The sequence below is a fragment of the Poecilia reticulata genome, chromosome 20, assembly GCF_904066995.2.
Source record: "Poecilia reticulata chromosome 20, P_reticulata-male-v2, whole genome shotgun sequence".
NCBI classification, from domain to species: Eukaryota; Metazoa; Chordata; class Actinopteri; order Cyprinodontiformes; family Poeciliidae; genus Poecilia; species Poecilia reticulata.
Window position 1 is genome coordinate 10,077,879 of NC_088849.1, and position 18,237 is coordinate 10,096,115.

The window sequence follows — 18,237 nt, forward strand, 5'->3', positions numbered from 1 at the left end:
GTATTTTGGGTTGTTGTCCATTTTATGGATTGATTGACATTAATCTCACTTTATTAATTTGGTTTACTGATGACAACTTACTTTTTTTCCTGTTCAATTAACTTAAAAGTTACAAATCCAACTAACTTAAATGAACTTAATTAACTTAGAGGAACTTGTAATTTTGACTTTCTTTGAAACAACTGAGTTCAATGTACACTGAAAGAAGAAAATAGTTTGTGCAGCTTAGTAAATAAGAGAAGGAGGGAAGACATGCAGCAAAGGTCATCAGGCCGGAATCGAACCTGCATGTCTTCCCTCTCTGTCATTACCCACAATCCTTAATAAGTACTCTCAAATAAAGGCTGCCTGAGTCAAAAAGTCCCGGTAAAGAAGAGATTGTTTACTAGTTTCCTTATTTGTTTGAAGTAAACTAAAGGATTTGAGTAAGACTGACTTAAATTTGTCATTTTAATCACACTTAATGAATTCAGTTAAAAAAAAACGTAGCAAATTGAGTTGGATCAACTTAATTGAATTACTTGTTACCAATTTAAACAAGTCAATTAAGTTAGCTAAATTCTTTTTACAGTGCAGTGAGAATCACACAAAAATCCCCCGACATCCTCTTTTAGAAGAGGAACAAAAAACAAAAAACACACAAAAAAGCCCAAGACATCGGCACAGAAGAGTCTGCATGATTTTCTTTTCAGTAGATGATATTTACACATTCCCTGGTTTGGAGCAATTTTGTGTCATTGCTTTACTTTTATATCGTTTGGGTAAGAACATCTTTACATTACTGTGACTTTTAATTTGACTTTGTGGCATGTTTCTATTTGAGTCGACTTCCACTTCTACTGTAGGTAAGCTAAGTTATTCTTTATTTTATACTTTATAAAAGGCAGCATTAATTCATTGACAAACATGATACAAACTTGATCTAAAATAGACTTTCTTTGAAAACATAAAAAATAAAATAAAAGACTTGTAATTATTTCTGAAATTTTCTCCAGTTTTAGAGACAAAACTCTGATGGCGGTTCTGACTGAGACCACGCTGATCGTCAACATGTTACTGAGTGTCTTTTTTCTTCCTGGTGAGATGTTTGTTCTCTCTCTCTTCTATTTGGAGCAAACACATGAATAATTTGTAGTCAGAAATGTCTGATCCTGATTTTGTTCAAAGGCTTCACATGTAACATAAAACTGAACTGGAGTTTTTTGGATTATGAATTTTCTTTACAGGCAGATTTTGCTTCAGATTATGTTAATTTTTATTCTGTTTTACAGGTGATTTGGCTGATTACTGTTATGGTCAAACACCAGCTCTCAACATCACTACACCAAATAATATGGAAGCTCTGACTGGAACTTGTTTGCAAATCCCATGTAGCTATGAGACAGAGAATGTTAAGTATAACAGCAATAAAACTATCTATGGAGTTTGGATGAAAGGTGACACACAACACTATTTATATCCAGAGGTCGTTATTTTCAACAGCAGCGGCTCAGTTAACACCTTTCAACTGGAAATAATTGGAAACCTGAAAGAGAAAAACTGCACCACTCTGTTTCCTAATCTAGCAACACGTCATGCAGACAAATATTTATTCAGAATTGAAAACTATCCATTTAGAGCAACAGCTTGTACTGATCCTCTTCAAATAACAGTTCAAGGTAAGATTTTCTTTTCTTTTAATGTAAAATAACATTAATATAATTGCTGCTCTGATGAATGTTCAAAATTTTGGTTCAGTACAATAAGAAGACTTGATCTTCCTCAGTATTTTATTTTAATGTTAGAACATGCTTTTTCAGCTTTGTGTTGTTTGAAGGTTCACTTTTATTTCTTTTAAAATATTCTTAAGTACGGCTACTAGACAAAGAATATAATTATGTTTGTTACAAGCAACATTAATTAATAATTATGGATTAAAAATTTATAAAAAATATATTTTGTCTTCAGTTTTATTTATGATAAATGCTAGTGGATCCATTTTAAGATCTTTTGGTTGAAGTTGAGGAAAACAGTGATTGGATATTTCTTTTTTTTTTAACAACTGTTTAGTCATTTTCTGAACACTGGAAGTCTAAAATATCTATCTGATGTGAAACCCCAGATTCTCCTTGGAGCCCCAGCATTAATGTTCCCTCTGACCTGAAGGAGCATCAGTCTGTCACTGTAACCTGCTCAGCTTTCACTCCCTGTCCAAACTCACCTCCTGAACTCACCTGGAATCTCCAACAAGACTCTCTCAGTCAAACAGAGGAAAACACAGATGGAACCTTTACAACTAAAATCCAGGAGATCATCACTCTGTCAGACACACATGATGGATACAACATCACATGTTCTGCCAGATATGCTGTGATTGGAGGAGACAAGACAGCAGAGACAGAAGTGACTCTCAGTGTTTCATGTAAGTGATCCTATCAGCAGGTCATGGTTCAGCTGTTTCTGATCAATAAAGTTCATGTGTCTCATTTTCCTCAGATGCTCCTAGAAACACCTCAGCATCCATGAGTCCATCAGGTTTGGTGTCAGCAGGTAGCTGGGTGGAGCTGAGCTGCTCCAGCAGAGCCAAACCTCCACCCAGATTCACCTGGTTCAAAAACAGCAAAAATGGAGACATTAAAGTATCTGTGGGGCCGATTTATGACTTCAATTTTACTGAGAGAGGAGAGTTTTACTGTGTGGCTACAAATCATCTGGGTCAACAAAAATCACCTGTGATTCTTGTCGCTATTAAAGGTACCACATTAACTTGCACTCATCTGGTCATGTTTTTTCTTTTAGGATGATTCCATTTGTTTTGTGTTTCAGATTTCACATTTTGTTGTCTTAACTAATTAGTTCAGAAATTGGTTCACAAACCACATTTTAAATATCAAAGCATTGAATGATATTTTTTTTACAGTAACAATTTTGAGAATTTACTGAATATACTTTCTTGTTACAGATGATCAATCATCTGAATTCAAGATCCTTCGTATATTGAAGATCCTGGGTATTGTTTTGCTCTGCATTAGCATCATCAGCTTTGAGTGGTGAGATTCTCTTCTATGAGTTGATACTTTGCAGCTGCTGTTAGATGTTGGTGTTTAAATAGTTTTTGTTCTTTCAGCTGGTTCAGATTCTCCAAGAAACCAAAGAAGGTAAAATAACTGAGTTTATTGTTTGCATCCTAACACAAAAAAATACAAAAAATGTTCAGGCACCATCTAAAATATACGTTAGGTTTATGTTAAATAAAACGAAAGTGTTTTATTTAACATAAAACACTTTCGTTTTATGTTAAATAGATTTTAGAAATAATAACCCAGTGTCAACAGCTCTTGTTCTTTACCATAAATGGCAAATATTCTGCATAGATTTAGTAATTTAACTTCTAAAATTAGAGTCTACAATGAGTTACATTCCCTCAAACACATCCATACATTGATGCACAGGATCATTAGGTAACTTAGGGTTCAATTTTACCCAAAGACATTTCAACATATGATGAAAGAAAGCTGGAATCAAACTCACAACCAAATTTCAGATGATTACCACAAAACTACATGGTCAAATATAGTATCTTGTGCTTTTAGTTGGGAATCCAAGCAGACTGAAAATAAAGAGACCAACATTTATTACCTCTGAAACAGTTTGAGCTCAATTAAATTTACTGCAGGGAAGCAAAACACTGCTTGTTTTTTCTGTCCACAGGAAACGGAAGAACCAACCTATGTCAACAATGTGATGGAAACTAAAGCATCATGAGCCTCAAGGAGACCAGGAAGACGTCAAGGCCTCTGACAGAGAGAGGATTTACTATTTCTATAGATCTAATTTCTCTGTTCAATAATTAATATTTGTGTTTCAAGAAGCTTATTCCTATCTGCGAAGGCCAGTTGGTGAACACCCTGAACGTGTCACCAGTCCATCATTTATTTTGGTTTAAAAATCCCTTATTATTATTATTATTATTATTATTATTATTATTATTATTATTATTATTATTATTATTATTATTATCATTATTATTATTATTATTATTATTTCTTGCTATATATATATATATATATATATATATATATATATATATATATATATATATATATATATATATATATATATATATATATATATATATATATATATTTATTTTTTTTATTTTTTTTGCAATTAAGTGTGATGCTAATGAAGTAAATATTAATCCTTTGGTGGATCACTGAGTTATAAAAGAGATCTAAAATTGTTACAAAATAAAGAGGTTGTACGAGTGAAGCAGAAATCCGGCTGAATGTAAAATTTCTGCGTATGAATAGAAGTGGATTGTTTTTAAAAGTTAGTTTTAACAATTGCACTAGATGTTTTTGCTGTCAGCAAAAGGCATTAAATGTGATATATTCCATAATCTGAGGTTGGAAAGCTTTACTCTTTGCCTAAGGTTTTTAATTCTCATATTTCCCTGAACGGAAATTTCAGTGTCGGATGTTGTACAAAGTGTCGTTGCAGTTACAGCAATAGCTAACAGGTGTGGACACAGGATGATTTCTTAATCTTGCTTTCATGAAGGTGCTGATGTAATACATGCAGAATGAAGTTTAGTGATCTTGTGTAACAGGACATAAAGCTTTCATCACTGATCCGTGACAGGTATCAGAATTGGTTGTGCGTAGTTCTGAACGCTTCTTGTTTTTGTTCTTGCTGTATATGTTTTCTTTTTGTATTTTTGGTGTTTTTTCCATGTGTTTTCTTTCTTCTTCTTTTTTATTTGCACCTAAGATGTAATTCGTTAGCTTTATCACTTTCTGTAAAGATTATTTGAAACAATAAATAAAATTGATCATTGGTGCTTAATTGTCTGGTGAAGCTGGTAAGAGATAGAGTCATGATTGATTTAATTGATTTTAGTTATTCAAATGGGATAGTGCATATTAACAAATATACAATGTTGTCAAAATGAGGCATGATGGAAGAATCTGACAGTGAACAAAAAAAACAAACAGCTTAAATACTTAGGCAGAGGTGGAAAATAAGGAACTAATCAGAGGTGATGAAGAACAGCTGTGGCAGAAAACAACAGGGAAACTAAAGGAGAGACAGGAATCAAGTTAAGTTGACTTGCAAAAGACATTTCAGCAGCAAGACAGTTCAAAGTGTTTTAAATCATAAAACATATCATACTGCAATCAATTGTGAAACAAACATAAATATTCAATTTTGTCATCACTATAATCATAAAGCAAATGAACATCAAATAAGTTGATCAGTTGTTCTGTTACTGCTGATAATTAACACAATGAGACTCAAAGAAACTCCACATCAAGAGGAAAACAACACTGAAAAGATCACAGCAATAAACTAAAACACTAAATGGAAAGGAATAAGAATAATACCCAGAGAGAAATGAAGTGAATTATGGAAAGATGTGATGACAGATAAACAACAAAGAAACTCTGAAAAACAACAAAAACAAGCAAAAAGAAAACCCAACAACTACAAAGTGAAACATAAACTCAGTGGATCATTACAGTATTAATCTTTCTCATCTGCAGGACCATCATTAAGCTCTGGTTATTTTCCATTAGTTTTTAAGCAGTAAATCAACATTGCTTGTTGATTGCCAAACAATTAAAATCTTAAGTTTTTTAAATTATTGTATTACGTAGCTAGATAAAGAAAAACGACGGAAGGAAGATGTCAATTATGTTTTACGTGACTGTAAACATTTTTTAAAACATATTTCTTAATAAACACTGTAAATAACTAAACTTGTGAAAACTAAAAATAATCTACTCTTCATAAAATCCCTTATCTACAAACTGTTATTCTACACGTAGTGGACATCAGTGAGGTAGTTAATGGATATAATCAGTTAATCATACCATAAAAGCAAATTCTGTACCCAACATCCTCTTTTATAAAAGAGGAAGAATGAACAAGGTTACAGGGTTTCATACATGGACTAAAGCAGGTGCTTTTAGATCTTTGCTCATCGGCTGAAATTTACAGCCTTTATACAGCTGGTGGTTGACCAGGTAAGAACATTTTATGAAGTTTACATATTTTGCAACTTTTAAAACAGAAAACTAGCTTCTTGTCATTAAAATAATTGAATTTAGTGTCATTATTTTACTCTATTTTGGATGTTATGTAACTTATACATAAAGATGTGATTGAATGTGATTGTCTTCTAACACAGTAGGAAGTGTATGTTCCTGTCTACTTTCTAGTAAATCACTTTTAATTCCCTGACAAAGACGATGCAAACTTTATCCAAAAATGACTTTGATTAGAAACTGAAATGTTTCTGTTTCTGAAACAATTCTCCAGTTTGACAGATGAAGGTCTATCAGAGTCTGACTGAGAACATGCTGACAGTCAACATGTTACTGAGTGTCTTCTTTCTTCCAGGTGAGATTTTTATTCACTTCCTTTCATTGGTAGAGTTCATATAAATCACTTCAAGTCTAAAATATTTGATCATGTTGTCTATGGTCTCCACATGACAGATGTGCTGCAGCTGAACTGAAGTTTATAGATCATGAACTTTCTCTGCAGGCAGAATTTGATCTTTATGTTCATTATTGATCTGGTTTTCAGGTGCTTTGGCTAATAACTGTGGTGGTCTAACACCAGACTTCAGGATCACTACACCAAATAACATGGAAGCTCTGAATGGATCTTGTTTGCAAATCCCATGTACCTATGAGACAAAACATCCTGACTATGACAGCAGTAAAACTATCTATGGAGTTTGGATGAAAGGTGGTGTAAATTTTGGGGACAATCCAAGCATTATTATTTTCAACAGCAGTGGGTCACCTAACAAATATTCACTGAACATCACTGGAAACCTGAAAGAGAAAAACTGCACCACTATGTTTCCTGATCTACAAACAAGTCATGCAGACAAATATTACTTTAGAGTTGAGAACGGTGTCTATAAGGCAACAGCTTGTGCTGATCCTCTTCACATAACAGTTAGAGGTAAGAAAATGTTCATCATATAGTTTTATATATATATAAAACTATTATTATTATTATTTTTTTAATTGTAACTTTTACAGCATTCTGCCACAATATGTTTTTACAGCCTCTGCAAGAAGGGCTGATAAGTTTTATCCTTAATTCATTAGTTAGTGGCATTTGAATGTTTACATTTACCGTCCTGTTATGTTCGTTTCTGAGGTCAGCAACAATGTTTGTGGGTCAATTTGGCCCATGAAGTGTTTTATCATGCAATAATGTCAGAAATCAAAAAAATTCCTCCAAAACATTTTTGTATCTGATTATTATCTCCAATACTAACCATTTCAATCAATATTTGTGCAATGATGTGTCTTTTATTTCTCACAAATAAAGGATCATTGACGACAACTTACTCATTAACTCATTTGGACATAAAAAATTGTATTTACATTTTTTATGTCCACTGAAAAAAACCTACACACAAAAAAATAATAATTTCCTTGAAACTGATCTTTTGTAATTTTTTAAAATATTACATTTGGATTTTTTTTTCAGTGGGTGATATTTATAATTGAACTTGAGACACGTACACTGTCCAGGGTCAAACTGACTCGCTGATTAAAATCAAGACAAATGAGTCATGCAGAGTATTTATGTTTCTCCCCACTTCCTCTGAGTGTCAGTGTGGGTCGAGTTTGTACACAGCAACAGAAAAGGTTCCTGTCAAAAGTTGCATGAACACCTGCTTTCTGGCAGTTTCCTAGTGAAGTAAAGAGAGTAGGGAGAAGTGTGCATGTATGTGTATAGTGTGTGAAGAAATATGTCTCATAGCTGCAAGAAAGCATGTAGAATAGGAGATTTTTTAATCTTATTTTAACCTTCAACTTGACTGACTCGAACAGTATCTATGTAATATATAGACCCAGGGGGCGGGGGGGTTGCAAATGTGTAAATTGGACACTTTTCAATTTATATGTAGAGTGTACCTATTAAGATAAATAGACTAAGTTTCATGCAAAAATATACTTCCAACTATTTAAAAAATTTTTAAACTTTAAAACAGATCAATTTGACCCACAACATAACAGGAGGGTTAAGCTCTTTCTGAAAATATATTAAGATATGCTCCAAATATTTATTATTTCATTAATGTAAGGCCAGAAAGTATCAGTTAACTTTAAGAAATATTGACTAAGTGTGTTGCAGATACAGATGTCATAGTTCTTTTGCTTGGAACAACTGAACTGTTTTGGAGCACATTCAACAACTTTTTAGTTTGAAAAATGAATGTGTGCTCTGCTTTCTACAATGTGTCTAATTTAACTCCCAGATTCTCCTTGGAGTCCCAGCATTAATGTTCCCTCTGACCTGAAGGAGCATCAGTCTGTCACTGTAACCTGCTCAGCTTTCACTCCCTGTCCAAACTCAAAACCTGAACTCACCTGGAATCTCCAACAAGTCTCTCTCAGACAAACAGAGGAAAACACAGATGGAACCTTTACAACTAAAATTCAGGAGATCATCACTCTGTCAGACACACATGATGGATACAACATCACATGTTCTGCCAGATATCCTGTGATTGGAGGAAACAAGACAGCAGAGACAGAAGTGACTCTCAGTGTTTCTTGTAAGTGATCCTATCAGCAGGTTATGGATCAGCTGTTTCTGATCAATAAAGTTCATGTGTCTCATTTTCCTCAGATGCTCCTAGAGACACCTCAGCATCCATCAGTCCATCAGGTTTGGTGTCAGCAGGTAGCTGGGTGGAGCTGAGCTGCTCCAGCAGAGCCAAACCTCCACCCAGATTCACCTGGTTCAGGAATGGCATAAAAGTGTCTGAAATACAAAATTACAGTTTCAGTGTCACTGAGGAAGGAGAGTTTTACTGTGTGGGGAAAAATGATCTGGGAAATGAAACATCATCAAGGATCTGTGTCAGTATTAAAGGTAAATGTTGTTGCTTCTCTCTTCAAATCATTTCTGATTCTTAAAGCGTCTGACATTAGAAACGTAGATCAATAACATCAGAAGCAGTTATTATAATGATGTGAGCACCAACTGATCAGAATCTGTTCAGTCCCATCAGTGGGATTTTTATTATCTATTACCTATAATGTGATATATTTTTCCAAGGTTCAATGGTTTTCCAACTTACACCTGCAATTATTTGAAAAGCAAGCATTGAGAGCACAAGTTTAAATTTAATGCAGTTTTTCCTCTGATCCACAAACAAAATCATTTTTAGATGGTTTTGCCATTACAATTGATATTTGATCACTGTTGTTATCAAAAATGGTGGATTTTAATCTAGAAGAGGTCGAGACAAATCCATAAGCACAATGCAGGTCTTCTTTATCCATTTCAAATTATCCATCCATCCATCCATCCATCCATCCATCCATCCATCCATCCATCCATCCATCCATCCATCCATCCATCCATCCATCCATCCATCCATCCATCCATCCATCCATCCATCCATCCATCCATCCATTTTCTTACACCCTTGACCCTCAGTGGGGTTGGGAGGGGCGCTGGTGCCCATCTCCAGCTAGCGTAATTTCAAATTATGTTAAATCATATTGTGATGTATGTTAAAGATCAATGTTTGTCATTTGCTCAGCTGTGGTAAAGTTTTATTAAACAGACTGAAAGTTTCAGCTCTGATGACATAAATAAGGATGTTTGATGATCAATCCTGCAACTGTCAAAGTGTAATCCTGTCAGAAACATGGTGTTATTGTTCACAGTGAAGCAAGTTTCAAATCTAAATACATTAATTTTGTATTGACAAAAAGAGAATAACTTTATCTAAACTTTAAATTTTGCATGTGCAGCCAAGAATATGTCAAATAATTTCCAAATAAATTATTTATAGTTAGAGGAGTAAAAGACTGAGCTGTTAAGTCATAATGAGGCTTTAAAAACAAAGAAGAGATCATGGTAGAGGTTATGGCTATATTAAAATTAGTGTGTTTCACAAAACTCCAAAATGAAAACACTGCCATTATGGACTTGTGTTGTTTCGACATCAACTGAATGATGAAATGTTTTTCGCACATTTTTAATGGAAACGAAGCTATTCGGGGTAAATGCTTGGATTTTAGACACAATTTGGTGTTTCATCAGGATCATAATATTGAACTGATACGAAATGTTTTTTTCAATGGTTAACATAGTCTAACATTAATGATGTAAAACATTCACATTTTAAAACTATACTTGATGTTTATGTAAACTGGTTCTTCCTCACACTAATAATATGTGTCAAATTTTATGACCCAGATTCTCCTTGGAGTCCCAGCATTAATGTTCCCTCTGACCTGAAGGAGCATCAGTCTGTCACTGTAACCTGCTCAGCTTTCACTCCCTGTCCAAACTCACCTCCTGAACTCACCTGGAATCTCCAACAAGACTCTCTCAGACAAACAGAGGAAAACACAGATGGAACAACTAAAATCCAGGAGATCATCACTCTGTCAGACATGCATGATGGATACAACATCACATGTTCTGCCAGATATCCTGTGATTGGAGGAAACAAGACAGCAGAGACAGAAGTGACTCTCAGTGTTTCATGTAAGTGATCCTATCAGCAGGTCATGGTTCAGCTGTTTCTGATCAATAAAGTTCATGTGTCTCATTTTCCTCAGATGCTCCTAGAGACACCTCAGCATCCATCAGTCCATCAGGTTTGGTGTCAGCAGGTAGCTGGGTGGAGCTGAGCTGCTCCAGCAGAGCCAAACCTCCACCCAGATTCACCTGGTTCAGGAATGGCATAAAAGTGTCTGAAATACAAAATTACAGTTTCAGTGTCACTGAGGAAGGAGAGTTTTACTGTGTGGGGAAAAATGATCTGGGAAATGAAACATCATCAAGGATCTGTGTCAGTATTAAAGGTAAATGTTGTTGCTTCTCTCTTCAAATCATTTCTGATTCTTAAAGCGTCTGACATTAGAAACGTAGATCAATAACATCAGAAGCAGTTATTATAATGATGTGAGCACCAACTGATCAGAATCTGTTCAGTCCCATCAGTGGGATTTTTATTATCTATTACCTATAATGTGATATATTTTTCCAAGGTTCAATGGTTTTCCAACTTACACCTGCAATTATTTGAAAAGCAAGCATTGAGAGCACAAGTTTAAATTTAATGCAGTTTTTCCTCTGATCCACAAACAAAATCATTTTTAGATGGTTTTGCCATTACAATTGATATTTGACCACTGTTGTTATCAAAAATGGTGGATTTTAATCTAGAAGAGGTCGAGACAAATCCATAAGCACAATGCAGGTCTTCTTTATCCATTTCAAGTTATCCATCCATCCATCCATCCATCCATCCATCCATCCATCCATCCATCCATCCATCCATCCATCCATCCATCCATCCATCCATCCATCCATCCATCCATCCATCCATCCATCCATCCATCCATCCATCCATTTTCTTACACCCTTGACCCTCAGTGGGGTTGGGAGGGGCGCTGGTGCCCATCTCCAGCTAGCGTAATTTCAAATTATGTTAAATCATATTGTGATGTATGTTAAAGATCAATGTTTGTCATTTGCTCAGCTGTGGTAAAGTTTTATTAAACAGACTGAAAGTTTCAGCTCTGATGACATAAATAAGGATGTTTGATGATCTATCCTGCAACTGTCAAAGTGTAATCCTGTCAGAAACATGGTGTTATTGTTCACAGTGAAGCAAGTTTCAAATCTAAATACATTAATTTTGTATTGACAAAAAGAGAATAACTTTATCTAAACTTTAAATTTTGCATGTGCAGCCAAGAATATGTCAAATAATTTCCAAATAAATTATTTATAGTTAGAGGAGTAAAAGACTGAGCTGTTAAGTCATAATGAGGCTTTAAAAACAAAGAAGAGATCATGGTAGAGGTTATGGCTATATTAAAATTAGTGTGTTTCACAAAACTCCAAAATGAAAACACCGCCATTATGGACTTGTGTTGTTTCGACATCAACTGAATGTTGAAATGTTTTTCGCACATTTGTAATGGAAACGCAGCTATTCGGGGTAAATGCCTGGATTTTAGACGTAATTTGGTTTTTCATCAGGATCATAATATTGAACTGATACGAAATGTTTTTTTCAATGGTTAACATAGTCTAACATTAATGATGGAAAACATTCACATTTTAAAACTATACTTGATGTTTATGTAAACTGGTTCTTCCTCACACTAATAATATGTGTCAAATTTTATGACCCAGATTCTCCTTGGAGTCCCAGCATTAATGTTCCCTCTGACCTGAAGGAGCATCAGTCTGTCACTGTAACCTGCTCAGCTTTCAGTCCCTGTCCAAACTCACCTCCTGAACTCACCTGGAATCTCCAACAAGACTCTCTCAGACAAACAGAGGAAAACACAGATGGAACAACTAAAATCCAGAAGATCATCACTCTGTCAGACATGCATGATGGATACAACATCACATGTTCTGCCAGATATCCTGTGATTGGAGGAAACAAGACAGCAGAGACAGAAGTGACTCTCAATGTTTCTTGTAAGTGATCCTATCAGCAGGTCATGGTTCAGCTGTTTCTGATCAATAAAGTTCATGTGTCTCATTTTCCTCAGATGCTCCTAGAAACACCTCAGCATCCATCAGTCCATCAGGTTTGGTGCCAGCAGGTAGCTGGGTGGAGCTGAGCTGCTCCAGCAGAGCCAAACCTCCACCCAGATTCACCTGGTTCAAGAACAACACAGATGGAGCCACTAATGTATCTGTGGGACATTTTTACAACTTCAATGCTACTGAGGGAGGAGAGTTTCACTGTGTGGCTACAAATTATCTGGGTCAACAAAAATCACCTGTGATCTTTGTCAGTATTAACGGTAAATGTTTTAGCTCCACTGAATCTTACCTACATGTTCAAAATTACACTTCTTACATAAGCTATTAATTTATTTGTGACTTTTATTTGCTTGTCAAAAAGACAACAGACACTTTGACACAGTGGGAATCGCAGTGGGAATATCTGTGGCCGTCCTCGTTATTGTTTGCCTTGGTGGGTCGTTTTGGTGAGTATCACAATTAAAATTAAAATGTTACACAATTAATAATAATAATAATAATAATAATAATAATAATAATAATAATAATAATAATAATAATAATAATAATAATAATAATAATAATAATAATAATAATAATAATAATAATAATAATAATAATAATACATTTTATTTGTATGCGCCTTTCTGGACACCCAAGGTCACCTTGACATAAAAACAAGCAAATTATAAAATACATACCGGTAATAAAAAACATAAAAACACAAACAAGATTTATAAGACGGTACAAAGATAATTAAAGGTTGTATGCTAGTTCAAACAAATGGGTTTTGAGTTTGGACTTAAAATATTGCAAAGACTCAATGTTCTGGAGATCAGGTGGGAGTGAGCTCCAGAGTTTGGGAGCAGAGTGGCTGAATGCTCTGCTCCCCATAGTGACAAGACGGACAGGGGGAACAGTGAGATGGACAGAAGAAGAGGATCTGAGGGAACGGGTGGGTGTGGCAATGTGAAGGAGGTCCGAGAGATATGAAGGTGTGAGGTTGTAAACTACTTTAAAAGTTAGAAGAAGTATTTTATAGTTGATGTGATTGGAAGCCAATGGAGCTGTTGTAAAATAGGTGTGATGTGATGAATTAAAGGGGTCTGTGTAATGATACAAGCAGCTGAATTTTGAACCAATTGTAATTTATGCAGAGTTTTCTGTAGCAGACCAAAAAGTAGAGAATTACAATAGTCTAAACGAGATGTGACCAAACTGTGGACCAGAACAGCAGTGGAAAGCGGAGTGAGAGAAGGACGGAGACGGCGAATATTTCGGAGATGAAATATTCCTAAATTAAGATACCATTTTGTTCAAAACAGTAATGGTGTGTTTAAAAAGCGCACTCTTACTAATCTTATGTAAAGATTATAGTTTTACATGCCTTTGCATTTTGAACCATGCACTTTCTGTTGCAAATTAAAATATAAACAACAACAAAAAATAATCTTAGTTTTTCCCTTCAGCGAAATGAATAAAAGGGATTGTTTGGCTTGAAAAACAGATGCAGTTTTTCGTGGTTATATGCAGAGTGAAATGAAATGATTAGGTTTTTAGTCACATTATGATTCCACAGAAACAGTTTTCTTTTTGTTGTCTTTAGCAGCTTAATGAAGATTCATAGATTTTTTGTGTTTTTGGCTGTTTTGTGATTCAGTGGAGTGATAGTTTTACATTTTATTCCTCATTGTCATGTTTCTGATTTTAAAGGTTCTCAGAAGAGTTAAGTTGAACAAGCTATCATTTTTTTTGCCTTAGTTTATGTTTTCCACTCTCTAGTCAAACTTTTGTTCAAATACACTGCTCTCCTGAACTGAGAGAAAAGCACAAATGTTTTAGTTTTCTGTAATTCTGGAATTAACACCGACTATTAAATGTTTTGTGATGGTAGCAGTGTAAATAATAAACAGCATTTGGCATATAAAAATACAATTTCTACAGTAAACTCTAATTAATCTGTCTATCGATGTTGGACAAGTTTTGGGAACAAGAAAAGGTCAATTTCAAGAGATAATTAAATCAAAATTCAAACAATGTCATTTAAAAGTGAAGAATGTTCACCGACAATTTGTGGAAAAATACTTCGCTTCAGGGGACTTGTGTCATTTTCTGTGTTGCCATGGTTATTATCGTGTTGGTTATCTAGACAAATTATTTCTGATATTAAAAATTTATAACCAAAGTGGTGTCAAATTAATACAATAAAGAAAAAGTAACTTTGTTTTAGTCATATTTAGTAGATATTAAACCATTGATATCCATTTTGTTTACACCTGAAACTTTATCCCTGGAAATTTCCTCTTGTTTGTCTTTCAATTATTGCTGAACTTGACCAGGATTTAATCTGATGTGATTAAACTGATGTTTATCTTCTAATGTTTGCTTCACATAAAGTCCTGACTCTCTTGATTCTTTCTGTTAATCACCTGAAACACAGTATAAATCTTCTGCAATCTAATGTCTTCCAGGTGTTTTAAGTCCAAACATTCAAATCTACAACAGACTGAGGTGAGGAAACGTTCATCTTCTGCATGCAGCTCTGCAGTGAGCTGTCATGTTTATGACCACATGAACATGAATAACACACATTTTATTTTTTCCCCACAGAGTCAAACAGGCTTTGATGCTGATGCTCAGATGTCAGAAGCCAGCAAAACAGAAGGGGAAGTTAATTATGGGGAAATTAGCTTCATCAAAAAGAAACCTGAAGCTTCCTCTCTGCCAGTGCAGAACAGTGAAGAGCAGGAGACGGTGTACGCTCAGGTCAAAGGGTCAACGGAGGAAAACTCCTCAACACAGACCCCAGAGAGTCCAGAGAGTCTAGAGGGTCCAGAGGGTCCAGAGAGTCCAGAGAGTCTCTACGCAAAAGTGAAGAAAAAATAATGTTTCCTTGTTAAATATGAAACACTGAGTTTTAGCTTCTTACATAATCAGTTAATTCATGTCAAACCTTAAGACATGAATCTGTTGATTCATGTCAACAGATTCATGTCTTAAGGTGGATGTGACAATGTGAAGGAGGTCCGAGAGATATGAAGGTGTGAGGTTGTGAACTACTTTAAAAGTTAGAAGAAGTATTTTATAGTTCTCAATCTGTTGATCCTTTTTGTCACTTTTAATTAAATGCTTTTCAATGATGCAAGATGAATGAATGAATGAATGAATGAATTATGTGATGTATTCCACCAGGATCATAGCTAATGCTTACATACTGTATTCCTCTGTTTGAATACATCTTATATGTTTATAAGATTAATGCAACTTAAATACAAATTAACAAGTTATATAGACAAGAAATACTCATTATATGTTGTAAAAATAAACACCCACACAGACACAAATACTCCACATTTTTTAAGGAATATGTCTGAAAAGGAGCATGAAGAAGTAGAATTTGTTTAATCACAGTCCTTCACCTGATTTATGGTTAACACAAATAATCTTTTTCCTCTGCGCCTTCTGAGTCAAAAGTGCTTCAAAGTCAAAATTTAGACCATGTACACACATTACCGTATCCCCAGTCTATCAGTCAAATACTTTTGAATATTATGCACTAACAAATTTAGCTTCACACATCAGCTATCATATTTGAAATTCTATCTGGCAGTGAGTGAAGACAAGAAATGATGAATAGAAAATGAGTTTGGTCAGAGAAACTTTGTGAACCATTCTGATGGCTATTTCTTGATTTGGATGTAACGGTCAAAGCGTTGCCTCAAACTTCAACACAGTAACTTAAATATAGCAAAATAAGGAGCATAGAATAAAAAGCGCAGGGCAATTCAGAAAATGTTTAGTATTGCTGAGAACGTCTAATTTAGATTATAAATATTTTCTGTGAGGTTTTCAGCAGATATTTTATTCAATAAAAATTCCCAAAAGTGTAATCTCAGTAATTTTTTCCACATTCACATTATCTATAATTTTGAATTCTCTATTACCTTTTACCAACTCCCAAACCACAAAAATTTCATTTTTTTTTATTTTTAAAACGTATTCATAATAAACCCCTTTTTTCAGTTTACATGACTTTGAATGGATTTATGCAAAGAATTGTTGGGAATTGTTTTGTAAAAAAAAAATGCATCAAACAGAACTAAATGAAGCATTTTTGAATCCTCACATAAATCAGATATTGTACTGAAGATAAACAGTGTTGGTCTCAATACTGACCCCTGTAGGCCACCATAAACAATGTCCAAGCATGATGACAGTAAGTCATCACTTCATTTGCCCAAATTGCTGCCTTTTGTTGAGCTTTTCATTAAATGTAGAACTACTCCTCTTATACTAAAGCACTCCAAGTTCTTGAATAATATTTCATGGTAAACTGTATCAAAAACTTTTTTGAAATGAATAAATATCTTTTTGTCCAACAAGCTGCTGATTTCTTCTAATATTATTGCTGTTGTTCTTTGTGACCTAAGTCCATATCGACTCTCATAGAGAGTTGATGTTTACTGATAAATCTATACAGTCTTCTAATAAATAATTGTTAAAAATTTTTTGTGGAAGTAAAGAAACAGTTCCATAATTCGTGAAATAAAGAGGGAAGGTTCCTTAATTTTCAACCCACAGGAAGAACCAATCACACCAAAACTGATGAAACAAACGAGAACAATTTTGATCTACATTATCAGAAAACTATAAAAGAGAACAGCTGAACCTGCTGTGAAGCTCACAGACAAGCTAGTTAGGGTTAGCAAAACTCGACGTCGGATTTTGCTGCTCACAGCAACAAGGTCCAACAGCTATTGCAGAATAACCAGCAACACTGAATTCTGCTTAAGAGAGTGTGTGTGGGTGTGTGTGCATGCGTGTGTGTAGCTACTTGTTTCTGTGCCTATGGTGACCTGTCCATGATGCATCTTAGCTTTTTGTCGCCTTTCTTGTAGATTACAGCCATCTGGTGAAGTCAACCAGGTGAAGCAGGTACAGAGAAAGTCTGGATGGGTTTATTCTGATCCATTTGGTACAGTAGCGATAAAAGGTTTTACTCACTCCTGTTCAAAGACTTTGCTGTTTTCATGTAAAAGAAACAAAAATAGAAGGCAATAAGCATGTCAAAATCTTTTTGTAAGCAAGGCAATATGTGGATAATTAATTAATGATATTAGTGATCAGCTAAATGTTTTTGTTGTTTGCAGTTATTTCTACATGAAAGATTGAGAACTGAATAATCTATGTAATTATTGGTTAATTATCTAAAGAAATATTTGAAATCAGTACTATAGAAAGATGGCATTGATAATGCATATAATAATTTTCTGAACAATTTCAAAGCATTATATGACAACTGTCCAATGAAAAAGTTTAATCATAAATGCTATAATAGCTGTGTGGATTATGAAGGGACTGTGAAAAAAAAAATTAACACTCCATGCAGACATATCTTAAAAGATTAAAAAAATAAAAGCTGAAAATATAAATATAGCTAAACAAGAATACTATAGCACACTATTGGAGAAATAAAATAACATTAGTAATTTTGAGAACATATTAAATGATGGTATTCAAAATAACTCCAGACTTACTTGCTGTAGTATTATACAAACAATGATGGTTACTGAGAGCATAAAAAATAATTTGGCAGAAAAAAAAAATCTCAGATCTTACTGCAGCTGAAGCACTGAATGAGACATTCAAATCTGCATTCAAAGTTTCTCACAAGAGTGAAAGAAATAGAAGTGATAAATATCACTT

The 18,237-nt window shown here is 34.4% G+C and overlaps 2 protein-coding genes across 4 annotated transcripts; both read left to right on the forward strand.

Annotated features, from left to right (window-relative positions):
- Positions 1–177: 177 nt before the first annotated feature.
- LOC103482496 (B-cell receptor CD22-like) lies at positions 178–17,603 on the forward strand. 3 transcript variants are annotated; one of them, XM_081601682.1, is made up of 8 exons: positions 178–761; positions 996–1,078; positions 1,272–1,658; positions 2,102–2,401; positions 2,476–2,733; positions 2,942–3,029; positions 3,107–3,137; positions 3,691–3,969. In XM_081601682.1, the coding sequence occupies exons 2-8, from the start codon at positions 1,015–1,017 to the stop codon at positions 3,742–3,744; spliced, it is 1,182 nt and encodes a 393-aa protein (XP_081457808.1). In that variant the 5' UTR covers positions 178–761; positions 996–1,014; the 3' UTR covers positions 3,745–3,969. The 3 variants fall into 3 exon arrangements, with proteins under 3 accessions (XP_081457808.1, XP_081457807.1, XP_081457806.1); XM_081601681.1 differs by lacking the exons at positions 2,476–2,733; positions 2,942–3,029; positions 3,107–3,137; positions 3,691–3,969 and adding exons at positions 12,555–12,812; positions 12,914–12,998; positions 15,003–15,042; positions 15,142–17,603 and having other exon boundaries at positions 182–845; XM_081601680.1 differs by lacking the exons at positions 2,476–2,733; positions 2,942–3,029; positions 3,107–3,137; positions 3,691–3,969 and adding exons at positions 12,555–12,812; positions 12,914–12,998; positions 15,003–15,042; positions 15,142–17,603 and having other exon boundaries at positions 183–761.
- LOC145549486 (myeloid cell surface antigen CD33-like) lies at positions 5,931–8,580 on the forward strand. The gene is made up of 4 exons (XM_081602001.1): positions 5,931–5,999; positions 6,304–6,384; positions 6,574–6,960; positions 8,273–8,580. The coding sequence occupies exons 2-4, from the start codon at positions 6,312–6,314 to the stop codon at positions 8,578–8,580; spliced, it is 768 nt and encodes a 255-aa protein (XP_081458127.1). The 5' UTR covers positions 5,931–5,999; positions 6,304–6,311.
- Positions 17,604–18,237: the final 634 nt, after the last annotated feature.